We start from the raw sequence: 26,584 nt of genomic DNA, 5'->3' as shown, positions 1-26,584 counted from the left end.
ATACAGCATGTCTACAGCTAAAAGAGTGGGAATATTAAAATGAGGGAGTTGGCAGGATTGTTTAATGTCACGTCATTGAATAAATAGTTATTGTGTTCATCTCAGTTTAATATCCAAGTAATTTTAATGTTGTTTCAGGCCAGTATATCGGCAGCCGATGACACCCACAGTAGTGAGCAAGCTGTGATCAAACAGGGAGATGGCAAAGATGAACCGCGAGCAACTACTGCAGGAAATAAACAAAAGAAAGGAAAACGACCAAAACCTAAAGAAAAGGTACTTGACATTATCATCATTGCATTCCAGCTTGACTGACATATGCTAAAATTACTGCATAATGAGTGCTATGTAACAACAGGGTCGGCTTTGGGGGGGTTGGGGGGCAGACTGTGCGGACTGGGCAATTGCCTCGGAACCCAAAGGGGCCACAAGGGTACTGGGACACCAACCTTTTAACCTGGTGCCTCCAGTCAGAGCAGTGCTCATTTCAAGTGAACCAGAGTCCTCAGGATTTCGACAAAGTTGAAACCTGTGTGACATAGAAGGGAGTTATAGACTCCATTCCCTGCCATACTGTAGGCCACAGGATTATATTTACTGTCCCGGCACAGGCTATATGCTCACATTACCACATCTCTCTATTTGTCAGGGGATCCGAGTAAGTTGGGGCACTCTAACTAATAAAAGGGGGACTGCCACTATACCAGTGTGCTTGGTAATTAGTGAAGAGGCTGAAGGAATCAGTATCAAGGTCCTGGATAACCCTCTTCATTACTTTTGAAGTTTACAAATGAATGAGTTGTTCCTTGCATATATTTCAGGTCTATCTTTTAGAAGAGATAACACATGCTTTATATGTTTTTAGATTTCAGCTCTTTCAGACCCAACATCACCTGCAGATCAACAGCCTTTTTCTGGTGGTCTCCAAACCAGTCATAGCCAAAGGAGAAAGAGCAAACACAGAGTACCCTCACCACCTTTCCCACCTCATGAGGCCAGGGCTTACCAGCTATACACTTTATACAGGGGAAAGGACGGCAAGGTTATGCAGGTAATATAGTAGTGTCCTGTGTACAGTGAATGAAAGGCACAGAATGTGATTGTAGTGTTCTTTAATAGCTCTATGGAAAATGTATTACAAATGTTAAAACAAATACATTTATTGATATACCTTAAATAATAATTAAAGTCCTAATGTATAAAATCAGGATAGTGAGTGTTTAATCCTGATACACTGCTAGCTGTAGGTTTATGTGTTTTATCTGGGTCCATAGTGGCTACAAATAATATATAATATATACATATTGAGGCTGTTAAGTGGATTGAGATTCTCATCTGTCTCACCTTTTTGAACAACAGATCTAGAGCTTTCAATCTAATACCCCCGTTTTTCTTTTGTGGTTGTTGGTAGTGCATAGTGGGTCAACAGATTTTATACGTCTAGGGCTTTATTATTTTAAGTTATATCAATAAACTCATTTGTTTTAACATTTGCATGCCATTTTTCCTACTGTGATGTGTAAATAGATACAGACCCTCTATGAATCGACGCTACTGAGAATGTGCACTATTTTCAGTATATAGATGTTTCCTCCGTTACCTTTCCTTTGGGCTGAAAATATCCAAATTCAGTATGTTTGTGACAAGCTAGTTAGATAGTATAATGTAATGTGATACTGTGTAACAAAGTGATATCCTATCTGTGTCTATGCATGGCCACCTAATGTTTGTGTTTTGAATTGCCATCTTTTATTAGCATGTCACTCAATTTGACTTAAGTTAATGTTGGAAACATCCGTTGGTATAGAGTTTATTGTATAGAGATGTTTATTTTTTTACAACTCCAAATAAGAGCTTCTACATCGCTAGTTATTAACTATGGTCACTTTACCTCCAGGCTCCCATAAACGGATGTCGCTGTGAGCCACTCCTAAGTAAGCTTGAGAATCAGTTAGAGGCCACTAAAGAAGAAATAAAGGCTGAGATTGTGACTGTGCAAGACAAGATGAATGTAAAACTTGGACAGATGGACACTAAAACCCAGCACCAGGTGTGATTCACTACTGTCTACTGTATAGAAGCTAAATCCTATAATATCCTGGCCTCAGACTCTTACTTACATTTGCAGCTGCGGGTGCTGGATAAGCTAATGATGGAGCGGATGTCTGCAGAGAGAGCGGAATGTGTCTGTCGCCTTCAGCAGCAAACAGATGTACAGAAGAAGGAAGCTGAAAAACGTCAGGTACACATAATCTCCATATAACTTAACTAAATGCAAAAAAAAGGATCAAACAAAAAAGTTGAAAAAGCGACACAAAAGTGAAAAACAGCCTTGTGACATCTGTTTTAAAAACCATGAAAGTCTATGAGTCTATTCACCTTTCCTTTTTTTAAAAAAAATTCACATGTCCTAAATTGAAAGTCCAAGCAAAACCAAACAATAGCCAACCACTCAATCTCAGTTTCCAATCTGGAGATAAACAAAAGCAAAGAAAGATCCCAGCACTCCATGTATTTATTAATCGGTGGAAAACACAAAATGACGCTAAGTTCACATCTGCGCTGTGGTCTCCATCGTTCAGGTCTGCTGAGGGACCACTAAAGCAGTGGTGGACTATAATGGAGTCCACCATTTTCAGTCTGAACTGGGACATCATTTGCATACGTCAATTGTGACATTCTGTGTCCTTTTCTTGGGCTGATGATTGGCCAAGACAAGATCCTGGAGCAGCAGGACTGGACTGTGGTGGGAGACACCAGACCACTGGGGTAGGAAAGTATGGGTTTTTGTTATTTTTTCACCTTCCCTGGCCTCCTTGCAAAAAAAAAAGTTATCCTGGACAACACCTTTAACCCTCTCCTGACATCCACTGTAATAGTATGGCGAGTCTTTAAGGATGGTGTCCGCTCTCCTGCAGCACAGTCGCCATATTCTACAGTGGAGACCGATGCTAATCCCCACGATCAAAGTTTACTCTGATCATGGGCATTGCAAGGCAGGTCCAGGTCTATGACCAGCCTTAATAGCTATGTAGCTAATGTCCCATATAGGACGTGCAATCAAATAATTTCAGGTTCGAGCTCCCTAGGGAAACTAATAGTATAGTAAAAAAAAAAAAACAATTAAGTTCAAATCAACCCCCTTTTCTTAGAATTATAAAAGTAAAATGTTACTGTGAAACATACACATTAGTTATCCCTGTGTCCAAAAATGTCCAGTCTACAAACTTATAAAAATATTTTTCCCGTACAGTAAACACCGTAGCGAGGAAAAAGAAAATCAAAAGTGCGAAATCGACGATTTTTGTTAAAGGCCATAGAACTTGGTAAGAGGGACAGTAATGCTAAACCAAATCTGTCTTTTCAGGTATCTGTCGTGAATGAACTGAAAACTTGGTGTTTACTAAAAATTCAAAACCTTGAGTTGAAACTTTCTGGAGATTCCAGACCATCCAAGACAAAGTCTTCTCCTTCAACATGTGAGTCAACAGATCACCCCATTCCAGAAAGTCCAAATAGCAGCAAGGAGTGCAACAGTGCGGACACATGTTTTCTTCCACATTCCTCCATCCAGCACTCATACGCCACCACACAGTGCAGTCTACCCGATGAACCTGCCAGAGAGCAGCCACTTTCCTTGGAGGAAAACAGCAAAAGGCTCCAGATTGCTCCCACTCAAGAATTCATGGTGTGTGCATGTAAGTCAGCCAGAAAATTAATTTGATGATGCAAGCAATTGAAAAGTAGATTCACTTAGTATCTTTAGTATACAGATGGAAAAATGTTTAGGAAACATTTGCTCATTGGAGTTATAAATAAAAACTAGAGGGAAACCATGAATGTTTTTAGTGCTATTGTGCTAATGTTACAGTCCTATGAAAAAGTTTGGGCACCCCTATTAATCTTAATCATTTTTAGTTCTAAATATTTTGGTGTTTGCAACAGCCATTTCAGTTTGATATATCTAATAACTGGTGGACACAGTAATATTTCAGGATTGAAATGAGGTTTATTGTACTAACAGAAAATGTGCAATATGCATTAAACCAAAATTTGACCGGTGCAAAAGTATGGGCACCTCAACAGAAAAGTGACATTAATATTTAGTAGATCCTCCTTTTGCAAAGATAACAACCTCTAGTCGCTTCCTGTAGCTTTTAATCAGTTCCTGGATCCTGGATGAAGGTATTTTGGACCATTCCTCTTTACAAAACAATTCAAGTTCAGTTAAGTTTGATGGTCGCCGAGCATGGACAGCCCTCTTCAAATCATCCCACAGATGTTCAATGATATTCAGGTCTGAAGACTGGGATGGCCATTCAAGTACATTGTAATTGTTCCTCTGCATGAATGCCTGAGTCGATTTGGAGTGGTGTTTTAGATCATAGTCTTGCTGAAATAGCCATCCCCGGCTAACTTCAACTTCGTCACTGATTCTTGAACATTATTCTCAAGAATCTGCTGATACTGAGTGGAATCCATGTGACCCTCAACTTTAACAAGATTCCCGGTGCCAGCATTGGCCACACAGCCCCAAAGCATGATGGACCCTCCACCAAATTTTACAATGGGTAGCAAGTGTTTTTCTTGGAATACTGTTTTTTTTGGACGCCATGCATAACGCCTTTTTTCTATGACCAAACAACTCAATCTTTGTTTCATCAGTCCACAGGACCTTCTTCCAAAATGAAGCTGGCTTGTCCAAATGTGCTTTTGCATACGTCAGGTGACTCTGTTTGTGGCGTGCTTGCAGAAACGGCTTCTTTCTCATCACTCTCCCATACAGCTTCTCCTTGTGCAAAGTGCGCTGTATTATTGACCGATGCACAGTGACACCATCTGCAGCAAGATGATGCTGCAGCTCTTTGGAGGTGGTCTGTGGATTGTCCTTGACTATTCTCATCATTCTTCTTCTCTGCCTTTCTGATATTTTTCTTGGCCTGCCACTTCTGGGCTTAACAAGAACTGTCCCTGTGGTCTTCCATTTCCTTACTATGTTCCTCACAGTGGAAACTGACAGGTTAAATCTCTGAGACAACGTTTTGTATCCTTCCCCTGAACAACTATGTTGAACAGTCTTTGTTTTCAGATCATTTGAGAGCGGGCTGTCCATGCTCGGCGACCATCAAACTTAACTGAACTTGAATTGTTTTGTAAAGAGGAATGGTCCAAAATACCTTCATCCAGGATCCAGGAACTGATTAAAAGCTACAGGAAGCGACTAGAGGCTGTTATCTTTGCAAAAGGAGGATCTACTAAATATTAATGTCACTTTTCTGTTGAGGTGCCCATACTTTTGCACCGGTCAAATTTTGGTTTAATGCATATTGCACAATTTCTGTTAGTACAATAAACCTCATTTCAATCCTAAAATTTTACTGTGTCCATCAGTTATTAGATACCGTATATCAAACTGAAATGGCTGCTGCAAACACCAAAATATTTAGAACTAAAAATGATTAAGATCAATAGGGGTGCCCAAACTTTTTCATAGGACAGTATGTATGTGCAAGCTTCTAGTACTGTATTAAATGCATTACTCTCATCTCTCACTAGCTAGGGATTGGTAAACTTATAAAGCAGCAATGGGTAGATAATATAAATAGTTATTTCTATGAAATGAATGAATCTGCATGGATTACAAGTAATATATTTTTTTCCTGGGTGCAAACAGTAAGTTAGAGAAATTTCACAATCGCCATAAATCCTATACTTATGTGAAAGTTGATGTTTTACATGGTTAGTGCTACATACAGTGTTTTATAGTTCATGTCTTTGTAAGTGCTGCGATTTCCTTTACACATCTGGTAGTTGTCCAGGAAAACAGGCTAGCATTATGCTTACCTAATCCAAATTATTGTGTTGGAATATGACCTACAGGAAATACTTGTAAGACATCTTATGTTTTTCCGCTGTAACCTGGAAAGTGTTGGCCATAGCCAATGAAAACTTAAAATTGTCTTAAAATGGTGTGTATTGTAATGAAAAACCATGACTTCCTTAATTTCCGAGGACACTACCATAATTTCATGACTCTGCTGCTCATGGTTGTCATTATATAAGCAGTGGATGGGTATCTGCTGTGTTCACTGTTACTAAGATGCTGGTGGTCACATGATGTGTCATCTACTGCATTGACACTAAAAGTAGTCATTACATGTGCAGAAGCTGGCAGCACAATTGCCTGTATTAGCACATTCACTCAATGTATTTAGCAGTGGCACACAAAGGGACACAACTGGAGAGGTAGTTCCATCTTAAGAGTCATGGACATGGAGGAAGCTGGGGTCAACTGTCTACACACCAACACCTTCAGCAAACAGGGCATGCTACAAGATAAAATTACCGTATGTTGGTGACTTCCATCATAGTATACACCAGTTTAGGCCAATTTAGAGATCTCGTTGGAAATGCTTTCACATTTTATAAAACTAAAGTAAAAAGACAGTTATACATTCTCTTGGCACTACTGTGTTTGTGGCATTCTTGTGTTCTTATTTTTATTGCCCCGGTGCTTGACGCTTATTTTTACAGGGCTGCACCCCAAGCACTACTCCCAAGAGTCATGATCCTATATCATGTGCTGGTGAGGTCTCGCAAGTTTGAGGATTTGCATGGATTAACCCCTGCTTTTGGCATTTGTGATGTGACATGATGGTATGCACATACCTTATGTCTTTGAAGTCCATACCACATATAACAGTATTTCAGTGGAAGGTGTTGCTTTTATCCACCACATATTCACCCTGCTGGTTATTCAGCAGATTACAGACATGAGAAGGGTATTTCTTATAACATTTTAATTAAATTTACTTACTATTTATATGATAGAAGATCTTGATAAACCTTGAAGGAAGGAGGAAAGGGAGACACTGTGAGTATATCAATGTTTATTAGTATATAAAGTAAAGCTGTACGTGTCAATTGTTTAAAGGGTTAATTTAGAATGGTGCAAATTAGAAGCTTCCCTGTTAACCTGGTAAAAACTACAGCAAAAGCAATACTACTACTGGACAACAAAACTTTATGTTGAAAAGTGTATATTATCCATGAAATGCATTAAAATAATTTTCCATTTTAGCATGCCAAGTAATATTGGACTGTTTAGAACTTAACTGTTTTATTTTTCCTCAATAGCCATAGAGCAGCCATCTATACCTATTGTGCCCCCTGCTGTAAGACCTAAAGAAAAAACAAGCTGTGCATCTTCCTTCAGGCATCAACCAGGCTTGTCCACTTCCAGCCTTCCAAACCCCAAAATGAGACAGGCAAAAATCCATCCCACCACCAAGACCCTATCAGATGCCAAGAAAGCAGACAAACAGATTGTAAATCTCATGGACAGAGGAACACAAACAAGAAAAATTGCAAAAACTGGTCAGCTTAGACAGAGAGCACCTATGCCTGGACATCAAAATCAAGGTTGTAGTACAAGTAGTGAGCAGACGGCTCCACAGGTTAGAGATGCTTCTCAAGCTCTGGAAATTACTCAATATTTCTTTGAAGCAGTATCTACTCAGATGGAAAGATGGTATGAGAGAAAGATAGAGGAAGCCAAGTCTCAAGCAAATCAAAGGGCAACTGAAGATAAAATAGCCTTACAGGAACATATAAGGAGCTTAGAAGAGGAACTTATGAAGTTAAGGACTAAATTACAGAAGGAAAGCTAGCAACATAAGATTTATACAAATGAACCATTTTATGGACCGTCTGCATTACCAAGCTCAGTGTTTTATGGAAATATTCCAAGACGTTGTGCATGATTTTACATGGCTACTGATGGTCCATTTCCACATTAAAGACAAAGCTATCACATGGCATGCAGCAATCTTGAATGTTGATTTATGAATTGCATGACCAAACCATCCGGTACATAATCTTCTGTAACATCCAGTGCAGCTGTCATGTGCCATTGGATCACGGTTTACTCTGCTGTACATTGATGCTGTAATGTAGTAGACAAATGCATGTACCGCGCTGTAGTTACCACCCTCACTCCATCCTATTATGATGGCGTGTGTATGGTGTGATGTGTATGCTTTGCATTCTAGAGTACTAGGAGCCAAAACTGTGATTGTGTTAGAAGCATTTTAATAGGTGTAGGTCGCTTTCTCCAAAGGTAATAATACAAGTTACATTGTTATAATAATTTTGGCTTTGGTTGACTTGTAGCCTCATCCTATGACCAACAGTTTAAAAATGCAAGCCAGGCATTTTATCTACCTAACATGGATTAGACCCCGGAGGGACACACATCCGTATCTAAAATCCATCACAGAGAATAACTGAATCTTTGTAGGATATGCTTCTAGCTATAGTAGCAAAGTATCACTGTAACATCAGTATTGGGAACTTAAATTATATTTCTGGAGCACACTGGATAGCTGATCATCGGCACAAATGGCAAAAAAACATGAAATCAAAACGTATGGTTTTCATTGCTGTAAATCTGCGAGCGGTGTGTTGCCAAAAAGAGAAACATATTTAAGGTGGTGCCGCTGATAGTATTGTCACTACAGTTGCAGTTTTGTTTTAATAGTTAATGCTATAATGCAGAGGTGTTAAAGTGTACCTCCCATTATTTAACAACTTAAATGAACAATACAGGCGAATTCTGGTAATAGATCGTATTACAGAAAAATGCTTCTATCATAACTTGACAGAATGCCTTCCATCCCCGTGCCAGTTATCATTAATAGAACCCATTTTCACAGAGAGGATTGGCCAATAGATGTCTATGGAGAGAAGAGTGATGAGACTGCGGGAGGGAGAGACACACTCATATTGCTGCATCCTAGTAAGTGGTTCATTGTATCAGTCTCTACAGTGGTAAAGAGATATCTAACTAAGCATAGTAATTCTAGCAGCAGTCTTTGTATTTCTCCCTCCAGCAGACTCCTTCTTCCCTCTCCATAGACTTCTATGGATTTAGCTGACACCTCCCTGGATATTAGTAATACAGATTTAGTGAAGGGAGAGAGGAAGGCAAGTAATCTGTTAAATAGAGAAATGAGCATTTTATTTTATTAAGGTATATTACAAAGTTTGTTATATTCAGTTGTACAATTCTTTTTATGAAAATTTGTTTTATAATTGGGATAAGCATATTAAGGCTTTACTCACTCAGGAGTATTTTGCTATAAGATTTGATCTCTTTGCCACTAAACAGAGCCATATGATGACTGTGTGAATGAAAAAATACAGCATTGTGTTTTGCATCTCTTTTTAAGGCTCCATGCTCATGACCAAGTTTGCAGCGGAATGCACTTGCATGGCACTCAGAGTGACAGTCAAGTGCATTCTGTTATGCATTCACGTCTATGGGGGCTTCATATTAATTCTGATCCCAACAGAATGAAACAGAAGCCCCTGTAGATGTGAATGCATAACGAAATACACTCAGATGCCACTTCAAGTGCATTCCATGGCAAACTCAGACCCTCATCGGATGCATACTTGGATGTGTGTATAGGGTCAAAGTAAAATTAAAAGAAGATGCAAAAAAGTGAAGAGGTGTACATGTTATATTTTATCCAATTGACATTTTTGCATTAAAAATGGATGCAAGATGCTGAATATGCAAATGTGAATAAGGTCTTCTTCAGTGTAACAAATTACTTAGTCAAAGATAGTTGTCTTTGTGTGTTGTCAGGGAGGGTCTCAGTCAGATGATACAACCTGGTTCCTGCTGTAATATGGAACTGATCTGGATGGCAGAAAAATATGATTTACAAGCTTAGGCAGTTATGTTATTAATAACTTGTTTTTTTATTATTCTAGTTAATGAAAGTGTTTACATATATATTTTCTATAATTTGGAATATTGTTATTATTTGTTACATCAGTTTTACAGATTAAATGGCACGGAAGAACTCTAACAACCACAAATGTTTCCACAAACATGTATTCTATAGTATTTAACTGAAAAAGTAATCACATTTGTGACATAAGACTTATAAAGGCCATACATGCTGATATATGAGTAGGTTACAGCATCAGGTAAGGCCACAAAGTTATATGAGTGAGGTCATACAGATTCAAAATACCACTCACAAATCTGTCATCTTTAACCCCACCGTCCATCACTAGTCACAGCCACATTCAACCTGGCTCTAGTCAAGCTGAACGTCTAACAGGAAAAAGCTCTCTCTCCTCATGGGGTAACCCCTTTAATATTCTGTACAATGTATTGGGAAGCTGGAAAAATAATCGGAATGGGTTAAAATTAGAAAAAAAAAATGCTTTTGTGCATCTTTCATACAGGCTTTGTTTTTACAACATACACTTTGCGGCCAAAATGACGTTACCTGTATTCTGCGGGTCAGCACAATAAATCAGTCCCAAATGTATATGGTTTTTATTATGTTTAAAAAAAAAATCCCAAATTTTGGAGAAAAAAAAACAAACTAAAATTCTTGGAGCCACCATATTCTGACATTTCATGTATAGAGCTGTATAAGGCATCTTTTTTGTAGGTCTGTATGTTCTTCTTATTTATATCATTTAGGAAAATGTCTTACGTTTTCATTTAATTTAATAGCTTTTTAACCTTTTTGAAATTTTTATATAATATAGATATAATTTTTTTTAACTTTTATTTTTAGACTCCTATGGGGTCTAATCACTAAGGCGGTCTTCACACTGCCACTGCTGTCCGCCCTGGGGTGTCCGTTGTAAACCCCGGGAAAACCGGACAGGGGGACGTCTTGCTAGCGGTCAGCTTTAAAACCCATTCATTTGACCGCCCGTGAGTGTTTTCAGCCTCTCCGTCTGGAAACCATTTTTTTGCGTGGACACAAAAATATAGATGATAGGTGATAGATAGAAAATGGAAACAGTATTAGTGTCTTTCTTTATGGCCACAGTACGGTATATCTTCAGTAAAATTAATTTTAGCATTGTAAATTTTATACGAGACACTATGCCAAATATTAGCTAACTGTGGCAGACTTCAGCTAGTACTGTAGTCTATTCTTAGAGGTTCTAGCACAGTTCCAAAAAGCCCAATAACATATGTCATCTGAATGGTGCTATCACGAACAGTTTTGGATAAACAAAATACCAAGATGCTCAGCCTTTCCAAAGTTATAAGCCCTTCTAGTGTTCTTTCAAATTAGGTTATGTTTGGGTGGGCAGTAATACTGTGGTTTCTCTTGGGGTGGGATGTCATGCAGTATTACCTCCCACTCAACAAAAAGACTAATTTCCTTAAACACAAATAAGGGCTTATTTTGGAATAGCTGAACAGGTTTCGGAAAATAAATTACCAAAATTCTATCTTGTGAGGTTTGTCGTTTAGCTTTGAGCCATGGCAACCAGGGATGTGTGGTCGGAAGACCAAACCACTGACTTGGACTTCACAAAAGCCTGGCAGCCATGGTCAGTCAGAAAGAGTAAAGATTCTGTAATGTATTAAAAAGTTAGTGATTTAATTCCTATGAAAGTAAATACGTAACATTCTCTGCATCTAATTAGTTATATGATATCAATAATTATATAACATAATTAAAAATAATGAATCATTTTATTTTGAACCTGGAGATGGTTACTTCTTTCCAACTCAGACTCCAGCCAAAATTAGTCCTGACTTCACAGCCCTGCTAGCAACTAGTCCTATGGAAAGAACTGAAGGATGACATCCAGATGAGTAATTAGAATTCTGTTAATATATGTGTTATGTTATTAATAAAGTCTTGGTTACATTTTTATGGTAAATTGTCTCTGCCCTAATCCTAATGCTAAAGCCCCATGTTGCAGAAACCTCTGAGGCCTGGTTCACATCTGCATTCTGTTTCCATTCGAGGAGTCCACTTGGGGACCCCCAGAATGGAAACCTATATGTATTAAAAAGAAGTTGCCTAAGGAAACCTACGGACTCTATAGACTTTAATGGGTTTCATGCGGAAAACAAACAGAAACCACACGGACCCCATTATACTCTATGGTTTCCCAGGTAAGCGCTTCCATTTGGGGTAGGTACTGTAAAACTCTGCGTTTTACAGTACCTGCAAAGTGAGTGAGGTACATTCTCAAGCAGGTCAAAGCAAAGGTGTTCCAGTTCTCCTGGAAGCCCCATACTGACAGCAGATCATTTTATGTAGATCTTATCAACCTGCTTATAGATGCTCCTTTGCACCTTTCTTTTTGGCCCATCTCCTTTTCCCAAGGTCCACTGTTTGACATTACTCAACTGTGAAATGTAGCTACGTTGTGGTTCAAAGCTTCTGTAGCTTTTTGAAGTCAGTCACCAAAACCATGATTAAGACTTGGAAAGCCCAATCCATAAAATTTACCACCACATGAGTAAAGTCTAAATCCGTTGGTGTGAAAAGTCCACCTTCTACCTCCTGATCCAGCAGTTCCCTCAATCCTGTTGGAATCTCCACTCTGCTCCATTGTCTTGCAGTTATGGGGTTTTGAGTTCAATTCCGATCAAGGGCAACATCTGGACGTTGTTTGTATGTTCTCATCGTTTTGGCATAGGTTTCCTTGGGGTACTCCACTCTACTCACACATGTCAAAACTATACTAATAGGTAAATTGGCTTCTTGTAAACCAACTGACCCTTGGGGATGAGTGCTTGTATGGAGGCCACTAACTCCTCTACTTCACAACGCTCCCTGCCCTTTGAGTCCCTTTGTCTGAGAAAAGCACATTACAAATTTTTATCATTCATTTGATACCAGGGGCTGTATATTGCATTTTCCCTGCTGAAATCCAGTGGCACCTTAACCTGGAACTGGATACCCTCCTTTGAGTTACTACAGCTCCACTAACACTATACAATCACCGGCCACTTTATTAGGTACACCATGCTAGTAACGGGTTGGACCCCCTTTTGCCTTCAGAACTGCCTCAATTCTTCGTGGCATAGATTCAACAAGGTGCTGGAAGCATTCCTCAGAGATTTTGGTCCATATTGACATGATGGCATCACACAGTTGCCGCAGATTTGTCGGCTGCACATCCATGATGCGAATCTCCCGTTCCACCACATCCCAAAGATGCTCCATTGGATTGAGATCTGGTGACTGTGGAGGCCATTGGAGTACAGTGAACTCATTGTCATGTTCAAGAAACCAGTCTGAGATGATTCCAGCTTTATGACATGGCGCATTATCCTGCTGAAAGTAGCCATCAGATGTTGGGTACATTGTGGTCATAAAGGGATGGACATGGTCAGCAACAATACTCAGGTAGGCTTTGGCGTTGCAACGATGCTCAGTTGGTACCAAGGGGCCCAAAGAGTGCCAAGAAAATATTCCCCACACCATGACTCCACCACCACCAGCCTGAACCGTTGATACAAGGCAGGATAGATCCATGCTTTCATGTTGTTGACGCCAAATTCTGACCCTACCATCCGAATGTCGCAGCAGAAATCGAGACTCATCAGACCAGGCAACGTTTTTCCAGTCTTCAATTGTCCAATTTCGATGAGCTTGTGCAAATTGTAGCCTCAGTTTCCTGTTCTTAGCTGAAAGGAGTGGCACCCGGTGTGGTCTTCTGCTGCTGTAGCCCATCTGCCTCAAAGTTCGACATACTGTGCATTCAGAGATGCTCTTCTGGCTACCTTGGTTGTAACAGGTGGCTATTTGAGTCACTGTTGCCTTTCTATCAGCTCGAACCAGTCTGGCCATTCTCCTCTGACCTCTGGCATCAACAACACATTTCCGCCCACAGAACTGCCACTCACTGGATGTTTTTTCTTTTTCGGACCATTCTCTGTAAGCCCTAGAGATGGTTGTGCGTGAAAATCCCAGTAGATCAGCAGTTTCTGAAATACTCAGACCAGCCCTTCTGGCACCAACAACCATGCCACGTTCAAAGGCACTCAAATCACCTTTCTTCCCCATACTGATGCTCGATTTGAACTGCAGGAGATTGTCTTGACCATGTCTACATGCTTAAATGCACTGAGTTACTGCAATCTGATTGGCTGATTAGAAATTAAGTGTTAACGAGCAGTTGGACAGGTGTACCCAAAAGTGGCCGGTGAGTGTATAGTGGCCTATTCAAATGATTAACCAGAAGGACCATGGAAAATTCACCAAGGAATCACCAAGAAGGACCACGCTTCACCCAATTGTAATAAACCAGTAATCTCATTTATTGGTGCCACAGCACACAACGCACGTTTCGGGGTAAAAACCTCTATTTCAAGTGTAATGGACAAAGCGCTAAACATAGACTTACACACTAGGCATATATAAATGGATAATGACCACATAAGGGATCACCCATCTGACCAACAGGTGGGCTTGTTTAACCAGGAAAAATATAACACTATCGCCATAAGACACACAAGTAAATCAAATATTGAGTATATAATTACATATTTTCTGAACTAGATTACACTGATATCAATAAAATGTCAAATACCTTATATACCTTAAGCTCGTTAAGGGGATACAACAGCGGTGGCCAGTGTTGTAAGAGCGCTTCTGTGCATGCTTACAGCTGTTTCTGTGTGTGTGGCCAGCTGATAGAGCCGTGCATGTGCAGTATCAACTGATCAGGCAGCTGTATATTGCAGCTGCTCGTATAGAGAGGAAGGAATTCATGAATATGCATGAGCATGTGGTTTAGCCAAGGCAGTGCTGGAAACAGTAGTGCTTCTAAGGTTCACCACTGCACAAGTGCCTGGGGAAAGTGAATATACTGGAGCAGCCGATCAGAAATGGAGGCCGCATGCTCATTCATTAGTATGCATGAGCGCAGGTTTATTCAAAGCAGCGCTGTGAGCGGTAGTGGTTCTTAGCTTCACCTGTGCACATGGGCTTATAGAATGTGGATAGAACAGGGCAGCTGACCAAATACAGCGGCTGCTACGTAATTTATACAAATCATAATGTTCAAGTCTTACTGCAGAATAAGAACTTATATGGACTTAAGCTACATCTAGTTGATAAAGTTTAAAACATTAACTAAGTAATAACCATATATAGGTGAAATTGCTCAATAAAAAATGGGGAAAAAAAGGGGGGGGGGACAAGGGGAGTACCCATCCGATAAATCATCATAAAACACATATATGTATGAATATGTAAATATATCATTTATATCATGAATATAAAAAAACATTACACAGGAGTGTATAAATGAAGTGGTCTAATAACAGCTAAAAACGCACAAGTATTAAAAACCTCTAGAATCACACAAATAGTGCCACGCAAATAGGATTATGCCCAAATATTACATAGTCCAACAAAGAATTTATATAAATAGATGTATAAATACAAAATAAAAAATAAAATATAAAAAAATAAATGGATAATATGTGATGAATAAAAAAAGCATATGTAATGTTGTTAGCCTTGTCAGCCAGTCACGTCCTCAAGTGCCACATTTAGGCCTGCCGGAACGAGAGTACTGAGTTTGTATATCCAGCGCATCTCTTTACTGCATAACAGATATTTGTTCACAGAAGAGATGTGAATGTGGTCTAAAGGAGTTACAGTAAGTCCATCAAACTGACCGTTGTGAGTAGTGGCCGCATGGTGTGAGCCGCTATGCTTCAGGAATTTATTGTTAACATTGGAGCGATGTTTGTTGAGTCTCTCTCATAATTCTAATAGTGTGGCCGACATACTGTAGGCCGCATGGGCACTGTAGTACATAAATTACATAGTTTGATGAGCACAACAAGTGATGTAAAATAGGAAAAGATTATCCTGTAGAGGTACTCGTCACTTGGCTGACATTATTGGCAATATTAAGGCAACATTTGGAGTTCATCCACAAGCGCCTAGTTACTCCCGATGTTTACGCCCAGCTTGCCAGCGCCCGGGAAGAACTGAGTACACGTCACGGACAGGGCTAAGGGGGCCCTAGCTAAATGCAGACGACACTTCTACGAGTTTGGCAACAAGAGTGGACGCTCCCTAGCTAGGGCCATACGGGCCCAACAATCCTCCACTTATGTCCCCTGTATCCATTCCACTCAAGTACAACTGCCCCTTGATGTTGCGACCGCCTTTGGGACTACTACACCTCTTTGTACTCAGTTGAGCCTGCCCCCCCCCCCCTGTCCCTGAGATGGTGTTTTGCGATCGCCTTCACTCTTATCTTTCCTCATCGGGTCTCCCGTCACTGTCCCCAAAAGACTTGGAAAACTTAGAATCTCCCATCGTTGAAGAGGAGATATCCTTAGCAACCTCCAACATGGCCACGGGTAAGGCTTTGGGTCCAGACGGCCTTACTCTGGATTACTACAAGAAACTCGGCCCTGAACTCCGACCCCGACTGATGAAAGTCTTCAACTCTCTCACCGATGGTTCGGCCCTTTGTCAGGACTCCCTAAGGGTGCACATCATGGTCATCCCCAAACCGAGGAAAGATCCTCTCCTTTGCCCTAGCTACCGACCCATATCACTAATTAATGTAGATCTCAAATTCTTGGCCAAGATCTATCCCCCTACTAGGAGACATCATCCACCCAGACCAGGCTGGCTTTCTGCCTGGCTGTGAGGCTCGAGACAACACCACCAAAGCCATCAATCTCATGTATGGGGCTAAACTTTCCTATTCGAAACGTCGTCTTGACACTCGAACCCTTCCTTCGCCATATTCAAGCTGACCCAAACATCTCAGGTGTTGTTCACTCTTTTCGCCTATATAAGGTAGCGGCATATGCGGATGACTTGTTGTTCTTTCTCTGCTCCCCCCATGTTGCTCTTCCAGCCTTAATGTCAGCCTTCCAGGATTATTCGATGCTCTCAAATGTTAAGATTAACTTTTCGAAGTCGGAGGCCCTTAACGTAACTCTCCCCTCCTCCCAGGCCACGTCCTTGATTTAGTCCTTTCCACTGGACACCCTCTTCTCTTAAGTATTTGGGGATACATCTTACTCTGGACCCAAAGGATCTCATTCGCTGCAACTTTCTCCCATTACTGGCCTCTATCAGAGCCGATTGCAGTCGCTGGTCCACTGGCGCCTTTACATGGTTCGGGAGGTGCACCATCTTCAAAAAACATCTTGCCTCACCTCCTCTACCTTATGCAGACGCTTCCCATTCAAATCCCTATTCCTTTTCTCAGGTCTCTCACCTCCACCCAACGAGTGATTATGAAGATAATCTTGTTTCCCTTAGTCCTAACAGCGGCACAATGTGGGGTATTTCTGCCCCTGTGTGCTGGTAGGACAGGCGGATATTTAATTAGCCAATCAAATGCGTGGCAGGCCCTATAAGAGGGCACAAGAACCTCCCCTCTGCGTGTAAATACAAAAGTACCTCCATTACATTTATATACAGTTTTATACATAAGATATGATTCCCAGGGTGGGAAATCTTGTGCCGCTGTTAGGACTAAGGGAAACAAGATTATCTTCATAATCACTCGTTCCCTGTCGTCCTCAACAGCGGCACAATGTGGGGATATAGCAAGCAGGTCCCCAAGATGGGTGGGACAAACCCATGACCGAACTTAAACTGGTCTGGGCAAAGGCAGTGGAATCTGCCACTTGGTCCTTCAGGCGGTAATGCCAAATGAAGGTGGATTCAGATGCCCAAGAGGCAGCTGCATATATTTGGTCCACAGACAAAGCACTTCTTTCTGCCCGTGAAGTGGACACTGCCCTGGTTGAATGGGCATGAAGGAAAGATGGAGCCGACAGCCCTTGGGCGGTATAGGCGACTCTAATAGTCTCGGTAACCCACCGGGATATTGTAGCTTTGGCGGCTTTGGCGCCCTTGTTTTTCCCCGTGTAGCTGACCAACAGGTTTTCAGTCCACCTAAAGGGGCGAGTGCGCTGCAAGTAGATCTGCAGGCATCTAACCACATCCAGCTTGTGCCATCTTTCTTCTTCAGCAGAAGAAGGGAACGGAAAAAATACTGGAAGGGAAATCAGTTGGTTCCTGTTTACAGCAGATGGCACCTTGGGACGAAACCCAGGGAGGAACCTAAGCTGTACATGGTCAGAGAAAAAGGTGGTATATGGCTCCTCAGCGGACAAAGCTTGTAGTTCACTAACGCGTTTGGCAGGTGTGACTGCCAATAGCAGCGCCATTTTGCCGGTTAGCGACTTGAGGGAGACCTCTTCCAGAGGTTCAAATGGCTGGCCACATAGGGCGTTCAGGACCGGAATAAGGTCCCATTGGTGGACAGGGGTGTTTACCACCGGTCTCAGCCTAGTTGCCCCTTTAATAAAGGTGCTCACTAAAGGATCCTGAGACAAACGCCTCCCCAGATAGGCGGACAGGGCCGCTACGTGTACCTTGAGTGTGGCCGCAGCAAGACCTCTGTCTAGTCCGTCTTGAAGGAAGTCCAGGATCGCCTCCGTAGGGGGATCGGTGGAGTCCACTTGATGCTGCAGACACCAGGCATTAAAGATGTTACCTATTCGACGGTAGTTCCTGTTAGTCGAATCTGCTCTGGCGCTGGATAGGGTCTTCAAGACGGCTTGTGACAGTCCTCTATTTCTCAATAGGGACTGGTCAACCTCCAGGCTGTCAGGTTGAGGCTCCGCAGATCCTGGCATCTCAGCTCTCCTTGGGTTACCAGGTCTGGGAGTGGGGGAAGCCTCCAATATATGCCCTGACTCATTTGTATGAGCTGAGCAAACCAAGCCCTTTTTGGCCAGAACGGGATTATGGCTATTCCCGAGGCTTGGTCCTGTCTTATTTTTATCAATACCTTCGGTATGATTGGAATTGGAGGGAATATGTAAAACAGCCTGAACCTCCATGGGATGGACAGGGCATCCACCGCCAAGGGATTGTCCTCCTGGTACAGAGAGCAGAAGGTCCCCACCTTGGCGTTGAGTCGGGTAGCCATAAGATCGACCTCCGGGAGACCCCATCTCTGGACGATCTGTTGAAATACGTCTGGATTGAGAGACCATTCTCCTGATACGGTAATACCCTGACTCAGCTGATCCGCTACTATGTTCAGGGAGCCCTTTATGTGAACAGCGGATAACTGGACCAGATTCTTCTCCGCCTAGGCAAATATGAGATTCGTCTCTCTCAGCAAGGTTGGTGACCTGGTGCCCCCTTGTTTGTTTATATAGACTACCACCGTCATATTGTCTGACCGGTTTTTGACAGACTTGCCTTTCAATTCTGGGGCAAAGTGTACTAGGGCCAGGTACACTGCTCTGAGTTCCTTGAGATTGGATGACCCCAGCTCCGGACATCTCCATCGTCCTTGTACAGTTTTGTCTTGACAATGGGCTCCCCATCCCCACTGGGATGCATCTGTTGTCAACAGGGTCCACACTGTCGGGACCGTGGACCTTCCGTCTTTCAGGTGTATCCACCATCTGAGGGAAAGACGGGTAGCGGGAGAAAGGCAGAACTTCTTGTGCAATCCCCGTGGAGACCTGTTCCAGGTTCTCAACACTTCCATCTGCAGGGGACGCAAATGCCATAAAGTCCAAGGCACCGCCCTGGCCGAGGATGACATCAGGCCCAGGACTCTCATGGCGGTCCGGATGGTTACCTGCCGAGTGCGCAATAGGAATCGTGCACTGGCTTGGATTCTTTCCTTCCTTGGACTGGAGAGGAAGATCTGCATCGCTTCTGAATCCACTATAAATCCGAGGAATTTTCTTCAGGTGGATGGAACGATTTCGGACTTCTCCCAATTGATAATCCTAACTCCTGTAGGAAGTTGATGGCAAGGTTGAGCTGCTGGAGGAGGGCAGCAGGAGACTGAGCTTTCAGTAGCCAGTCGTCTAGATAAGGGACGATGAAAAGACCCTGAAGTCTGAGGGTCGCAGCGACCGGAGCGATCACCTTGGTGAATACCAGTGGGGCGGATGTGATGCCGAAAGTCAGAGCTGTGAATTGATAGTGCTCCCTGTGGCCGGCCATAGCGACGGCAATCCTGAGGAACTTCCTGTGGAAATGAGCAATGGGGACATGTAGATAGGCGTCCCTCAAATCGAGGGTAACTATCACCTCTCCTGGCTGAAGAAACACAGCCACGGAATCCACGGTTTCCATTCGAAATGACCTCTTCCTGATAAACCGATTGAGGTACCTCAGATCTATTATCATCCTCCAGCCCCCGGTGAACTTGGGGACCAGAAAGACGGGGGAGTAGACTCCCAGACCGAGGTCTGAGGCTGGTATGTTCTCCAGGGCGCCCTTGGTAACATATTCGGCAACCAAGGCTTCTAGACTGGCCTGCTGAGAAGGTGGAAGAGTTTGGGTGGAAACGAACCGATCTGGAGGTGGAAGATGAAAGTCGATGTGATACCCGTGTTGTATGATCTTCAACACCCATGGGTCTTGGATATGGGTGAACCATGCTCTGGAAAAGGAGGAAAGACGTCCTCCCAGGAAGGGGGGCCACAGGGAGCTGCCCCACGTCAAAACTCAGGCTTCCTCTTGGTGTCCTCCTTGGAAGCGCCACGACCAGCTCCCCTAGGGCGATATCTAAAACGCCGTTGTTGGGAAGGGCGTCTATAATTAGAGGAAGAACCTCTGCCTCTAGAGGGAGCACGTCTGCCCCTGGATGCTTGAGGTAGGGACCTTCCCCTACCTTCAGCTAATCCCTCCATAATGGCGTCTATAAGCTTTGGCCAGACACCCTTCCCGGCTCAAAGGGGAGAGCACAGAGTGCTGCTTTAGACGCAAAATCTGCCCGCCAAGGCTTTAGCCAAAGGGGTCTACGGGCCGCAGTAGACAACGCCATAGATTTGGCGGAGATTTTTAATTGATGGCAGGAGGATTCCGCCAAATAAACTGCAGCCCTATGAACTCTTTTCATAGAGGCCAGAATCTCATCTCTGTCTACGCCCAAGTCTATATCCCGCTCCAAGGCGGCTAAGTGGTTGCGCAAAAAGTCACCAACCATAGAGGAGGCTATGGCCACAGAGGCTTGCGCGGAGGAAGCTGAGTAGACCTTCTTCAGAACGGAGTCCGCCCTACGATCCAGAGGGTCCTGAAGATTTGAACCATCTTCCAAGGGCACCAGGGTTCTGCGGGACAGCTTTGCTACGGCCAAATCCACCTTCGAGGGAGGCCCCCAGGAATCCCACTGGGTAGTGTTAATAGGAAACAAACTCTTGAAGATCCTGGAAAGCGAATGTCCTTTCTCTGGCTGTTTCCACTGCTGCGCCATAAGGTCGGTCAGCGTGGCGTCCGCATGGAAGGCAATATGTCCCCCAGAGGCAGACGTGGAGGCTTCCCCGTCAACATCTCGGCCCACTGTAGACCGGATGGACTTCAGCAGCCTGCCCGTTTGTTCATAATGGAACGCAGTTCTGCTGGAATAACTGAGTCGTCCTCGGAGGAATCATCCTCTGCCACCCGCAGGTGTTACAAGGGGGGGGAGAGAGACGAGGAACGGAGCTCAGAGCATGGTCTCCTGGTGAGCTGAGACAAGGTGCAATGGATCCCTTTGAGGGAATCATCCTGCAAAATAAAAAGGAGAGTACAAGCAAGGGAAAAACTATTTACCCAAGCGATGCCCAAACTCACCATCTCCTTGACCCATGCCATCATATCTCTGGGAGAGGGCTCCACAGGTGGAGGACCTCTGCACCCGCGACAACGGGCCCACTCATAGCCTGAAAATAGGCAAGTTATAGGACCAGTAGTACCCCGCAGGGCACAACCTTTCAAGCCGCTACCTACCATCAGGGAGCGGTGTGTCGCAATCGAAGCAGGAAAGATGTTTCCTCTTGGAAGGGGTTTTCCTCCTACCATCCCCAGGAGGGGTAGTAGAGGATGACATATCCTACAGAGAGAGATAATAGACAATGCAACACTGTCACCATGACATCATACCAGCTTTTAAAAAAAGGGTAAATCTTACCAGGTCCAGTAGACCGGACAGAGAGGTGACTTGGCGCCCAACGTGCGACTCGAACCCACGACCTTGAGATTAAGAGTCTCATGCTCTACCGACTGAGCTAGCCGGGCTGGCGCTGTGAACAGGATCTGAACCTGTGCGGGGAGACCCCATTGGATTTCGAGTCCAAAACCTTAACCACTCGGCCATCACAGCCGGTTCCCAATAAAGTTTGCAAACTGGAAAAGAGTTCAAGATCAATGAACACCACAATCGCACGCCTTCAGCAGATACTGCAGGAAGGTCTCTGACACCAGGCCAGCCAGCCTCTTAATTCTGGCCGGCTGGAAGTGGGCGGAGCCACAATCAAAGCAGGTGAGGCAACCTGCCCAGACAACTAACCCTGTAATCAGGGGTCTGCAAAGATATACATTCCCCCCCACCAAGAGGCCCTTAACACGGGCACTTACCCCCACATCTCCCCGTCTTTTCCGGCCTTTAATAAGGCCTGAATCTTCCCTGAGTGAGCGGCCGCCAGCGCCAGGCCGTTGCCATGGCGCTATGATACTTCCGGCGAAACCGGAAGTGCGCGCTTACAGCGGCCGGCGGGGAACAGGATACACAACAGTGTGGTTCCACCCGCCGGCAGTCCGCGCAGCCACCAGAGGCGGCATGCGGAGTCCCCGAACGCTCACCAAAATGTCAGGTAAGTCACAAGGAGCAGGGGAAGCGGAGGAGAGGGGGGGCAGGGGGGATAGAGGGGGGTAGCCACACATGGCTAACAAGCACCTTCTCCCCGCAGGGCACAGAAGGTGACAAGAAGAAAACAACCGCTCAGGAGGTGAGTGATCCTGCTGAGCTTCTCAAAGAGGACACAAGTCCTCCCACCTGTCCTCTGTCCACACAGGACAGAAAAAAACACGCAGAGGGGAGGTTCTTGTGCCCTCTTATAGGGCCTGCCACGCATTTGATTGGCTAATTAAATATCCGCCTGTCCTACCAGCACACAGGGGCAGAAATACCCCACATTGTGCCGCTGTTGAGGACGACAGGGAACTACAGTTTATTTGGTCAGGCAGGCCTGCTCGAGTGGGTAAAGCCTTTCTCTTCCGCCTCAAAAATTGCGGTGGCCTATCCCTTCCAGATCTGAAATCCTACTACTTGGCCACCCACCTGGCACTCGTTGTGGACTGGTGTAGGCATTCAGTGTCTAAGCCTTGGGTTTACATTGAGCAGGCATTCTCCCCAATTCCACTGCAGGCTGCCCCATGGTTAGATTCTTCCTCTTTATCGTCCCTCTTCTCACATCCAACCATTGGACCCACGCTCCGGATCTGCTCTAGAGGTCTTGTCCGTTCCACCCTCCTTCCCAAGGACCCCCCCCCCCCCCTTTTTCCTGGTACTAGGCAACCCTGACTTTTTACCTGGACTGTTCGACCGCGTCTAACGCAACTGGCGCTGTCATGGGACCTTCCGTGTTTGCCACCTCCGAGACGATGTGGGATGGATTACGCTTCTGGGCCCTCAAGACTCTCCTGAATTGCCTCCCCTGGACATATGGCGGGAGATGCAGCTCCGCCACTTTCTGTGCTCTCTGCCTCACTGCCCTGGCATGCATCTCACTTTTTTGGAAACGAGTTGAACCTCCCCCTCTGGGTTTTTGAAGGTAAACAAGATAATGCACATGGAGAATCTCACCTCTTTCCTGCATGGCACAACTGAGGCGCATACCAGAATCTGGTTTCATTGGTACGTGTTTCAGCAATCTGGAGAGTATCAGACGCTTCTGGGCTCTGGCTGACACTCTTTCTACCCACCACAGCTACCTAGTTACTTGTATCTTTCAAGCCCCCACCCCAAGTTGGGGTCTGAGCGACCTGGTGGAAGTGGATGAATTAGCCTATCTCCTATCCGCTCACACCCACCCCTACCCCTCTAACACCCCCCCCCCCCATCACTGTTTGTGGCCCCCCCTTCTTTTTTATTTTCCTCTTCTCATCTTCTTCCTTTCCTTCACACCTTACTCTCCCAACCCCCCCGTACTGCTCCCTATTGTCATTTCCGCTTTATTTCCTGTGTTTAACTATGTATCTTGATGTTCTCGGGACATTTGTTAGCCCTGTTATGTTAGTCTTCTTTTTGTTTTTTCTTTCCCCCTTGTAAAATCTTTAATAAAAACTCTGAATATTTTTTTTTTTTTTTTTTTTAAAAAGCGCTCCTTGGTTTCACGTCTGTGGTAATCGGGCCTTCAGGAGTATCCAATAAGGCTGGTATACCATTAAAATTAGATGAATTCCTGTTGATAATAGTGAAATGTCTAGAAAGTGTTAATTTGCGTATATACGAATTCAGATCTATAAATAGTTGTAGCTCATCTAATTTTTGATCCGGACAAAAGGACAGCTGACCCAAGCTTCTGTGAGAGGATGATTAGAAAGATTAAAAATATTACACTCTAGACTGTTCCATTTCGGGCTGTGGCTGAGATTTGGCTGATTGGCTCCCTTTATTCCTTCTGCCTCCTCTGCAGCTCCTCCTCCTCAAAAATGTACAGTGGAATAATGACTGAAGTTTTTCCTCTTTAAACTGACAGGGTGATTAGTAGTCAGAAATGTTAGTGCAATGAGAGGTCTCATGGACAGGATATGTGGTTGGATTGAGCGCTGGAGGTAATTCTATACATGAGGCATTGGTGGAGGGCTGTGGGTGCATATTCTCCATGATGTTGTTGATTTGGGAAATGGATAAGGGACTATTATAAAGGGAATTGTCAAAAATATCTGAGGAAGTAGTATTTAGTATTAACTTTTGGAGAAACAGAACCAGGCTCAATTGGTAAGTCTCCAATATGACTAACAGCCGGGTCGAGCCCAGGCATAGCAGTAGTGGTGCTGACAGGATTGATAGGGATTCCCGAATGACGAAAAAGGGAGGGTGGATTCGATAGAGAGAGAGGAGTAATTTTCCATAAGTCAGGTAAACCCATGGTAGTGTTATGAACTACGGTGCCACCAATAGAGGTACCCAGGGTCAAAGCCCTTTGTAACGGGTCAGTGGTTAAAGGAATAGTGGTACTGATGGTGTTATTCGTAACCACTTCCCTTGTTGCTGTGGCAATAGCTAACGGGATAGTAGTACTGGTGGAGGGACCAGATGTGGAGGAACAAGACCATGAATAAATGGTTTGGTCTTCCCAGTTTTAGAAGGGGGCTTGTTTGGTCAAAGCCCATTGTTGCATTGCAACCTTCGTAAAGGTGTTGGTCGAAGAGATCCGTCCCTTAGAGTAAAAAGATCGGGATGTGGGTTTCTCAGATAATCTGTTTTTGGGTGTTCGTAATTGTCTTGAGTAGTTTTCTCTCTAGACCAATATTGTATTCTATCTTCCAGGTAATCTTTGTGATCCCTATTGAGCTTTTTGCTCTTAAGCTCCAGACTATCCCTCTCAATATTGATAATGAGTCCAGAGTAGACAACTCATCCTGAAAGTCAGGGTCGTCAAACTGTTTGATATTTTAAAGCATGTTGGTTATTTTAAGATTAAGTTCATGTGTTAAATTCTGACGCTTATGTGTCAACCTATACAACAGACCAATTGCACATGTATGTAAATAGTTATCCCATTCTTTAGAAAAAAAAAAAAAAACATCATCTGAAAACGGAGATTGATGTTTCAGCCTCAGGCCTCTAGAAACAATATTTTCTTTAAGGTAAACATTGAGGAATTTATAGCCTAGACTATGTCTGGTTTCATCTGCCAAGACTTTCTCTAGGTATGAAAATAGGTCCCTGAGATCATCACAACTGATGGTAGTAGTTGTAGCATAAGGGCTATTAACAGAGGCCAATGCTGGTAACTTGAGTATAACAATCTATCAAATCATCACGTTTATAATCCCGGTTCCTAATTAAATCCATATTAATGTTCATAAACACAAATATACATGTGGAAAATAGAGTTTCCTTGTACGGCTCACAGGTGCTGGGACGTCCTGCGGTCAAGCAGCTACTTGGCCCTGATGTCCTGTACTCAACGACTTGGGTCCAAAAGAGTCGATTCAGTCAAAATAGCTTAAAAACAAAAAGACAGCACCAAGCTGCATATGGTGTAGTACCTTCAGAGAACCAATATAGTTGTAGGAGTAAATTAGACTCTCACCTTATCTGGTTGTGAGGAATTCACAACTACTGTATAAGTGGTAGAACCAATCAACAGAGGGTCCACTCTCTGGATGGCAGAAGCAGCAGGATCCATACACACGAGGGCGTTGCAGGATAAACCAGAAAGACCGTGGAAAATTCACCAAGGAATCATGAAGAAGGTCTGCGCTTCACGCGATAGTAATGAACCAGTAATCTTCTTTATTGATGTCACAACACGCAACGCACGTTTTGGGGTAAAAACCCCACACTAGGCATATATTAAAACGTTGGAGGGGGGCTTGGGGGACTTGTAACAATTAATAAGTTATAAAATATTGATTTATCCTGGAGAATCCCTTTAAGTCTTTAGAGTCAGAGTCAGTCTGTAGAGGAGCACGGCCCAACTGATTCACCATATTTGTCTACTGAGCTGGCTATAAATGTAATGAAAACTGGAGTTTATGATCCAATCAGCTTCCTAATAATAATTCTGGCTGTTCCATGTATGATACTAAAAATGAAACATGATTCATGGTCCAGACAACTTACTGTTCAAGTTTCCAATTTTTCCTTGTTAGTGGTTATCACTGAATTTACTTTACCAGAAGAATACACAAGACTTCACACAAAGCCAAAGATTTTCTATAGGCTGCAAAAAAAATATCTAACATTTATCTTTTCCTTTCATAAACCAGCATGA

General features: G+C 43.4%; 1 protein-coding gene and 1 non-coding gene across 4 annotated transcripts in view; one reads left to right on the top strand and one right to left on the bottom strand.

Moving 5' to 3' along the window:
* ANKRD6 (ankyrin repeat domain 6) overlaps window positions 1–8,143 on the top strand; it is a 132,846-nt gene extending 124,703 nt beyond the window's left edge. For 2 of the 3 annotated variants that reach the window (XM_075268190.1, XM_075268191.1), the window contains exons 11-16: window positions 139–276; window positions 866–1,051; window positions 1,898–2,050; window positions 2,129–2,242; window positions 3,368–3,698; window positions 7,138–8,143. In XM_075268190.1, coding sequence (XP_075124291.1) covers window positions 139–276; window positions 866–1,051; window positions 1,898–2,050; window positions 2,129–2,242; window positions 3,368–3,698; window positions 7,138–7,670 — 1,455 coding nt within the window. In that variant the 3' untranslated portion in view covers window positions 7,671–8,143. The remainder of the gene's footprint in view (window positions 1–138; window positions 277–865; window positions 1,052–1,897; window positions 2,051–2,128; window positions 2,243–3,367; window positions 3,699–7,137) is intronic. The other variant, XM_075268192.1, reaches the window with a different exon arrangement.
* Window positions 8,144–21,878: 13,735 nt separating this feature from the next.
* On the bottom strand, window positions 21,879–21,960 carry TRNAS-CGA (transfer RNA serine (anticodon CGA)). Its single transcript has one exon. It is a non-coding gene; the product is annotated as a tRNA-Ser (tRNA).
* Window positions 21,961–26,584: the final 4,624 nt, after the last annotated feature.

The sequence above is a fragment of the Leptodactylus fuscus genome, chromosome 3 (genome assembly GCF_031893055.1).
Source record: "Leptodactylus fuscus isolate aLepFus1 chromosome 3, aLepFus1.hap2, whole genome shotgun sequence".
NCBI classification, from domain to species: domain Eukaryota; kingdom Metazoa; phylum Chordata; class Amphibia; order Anura; family Leptodactylidae; genus Leptodactylus; species Leptodactylus fuscus.
This window is presented reverse-complemented; position numbering and strand designations above follow the sequence as displayed.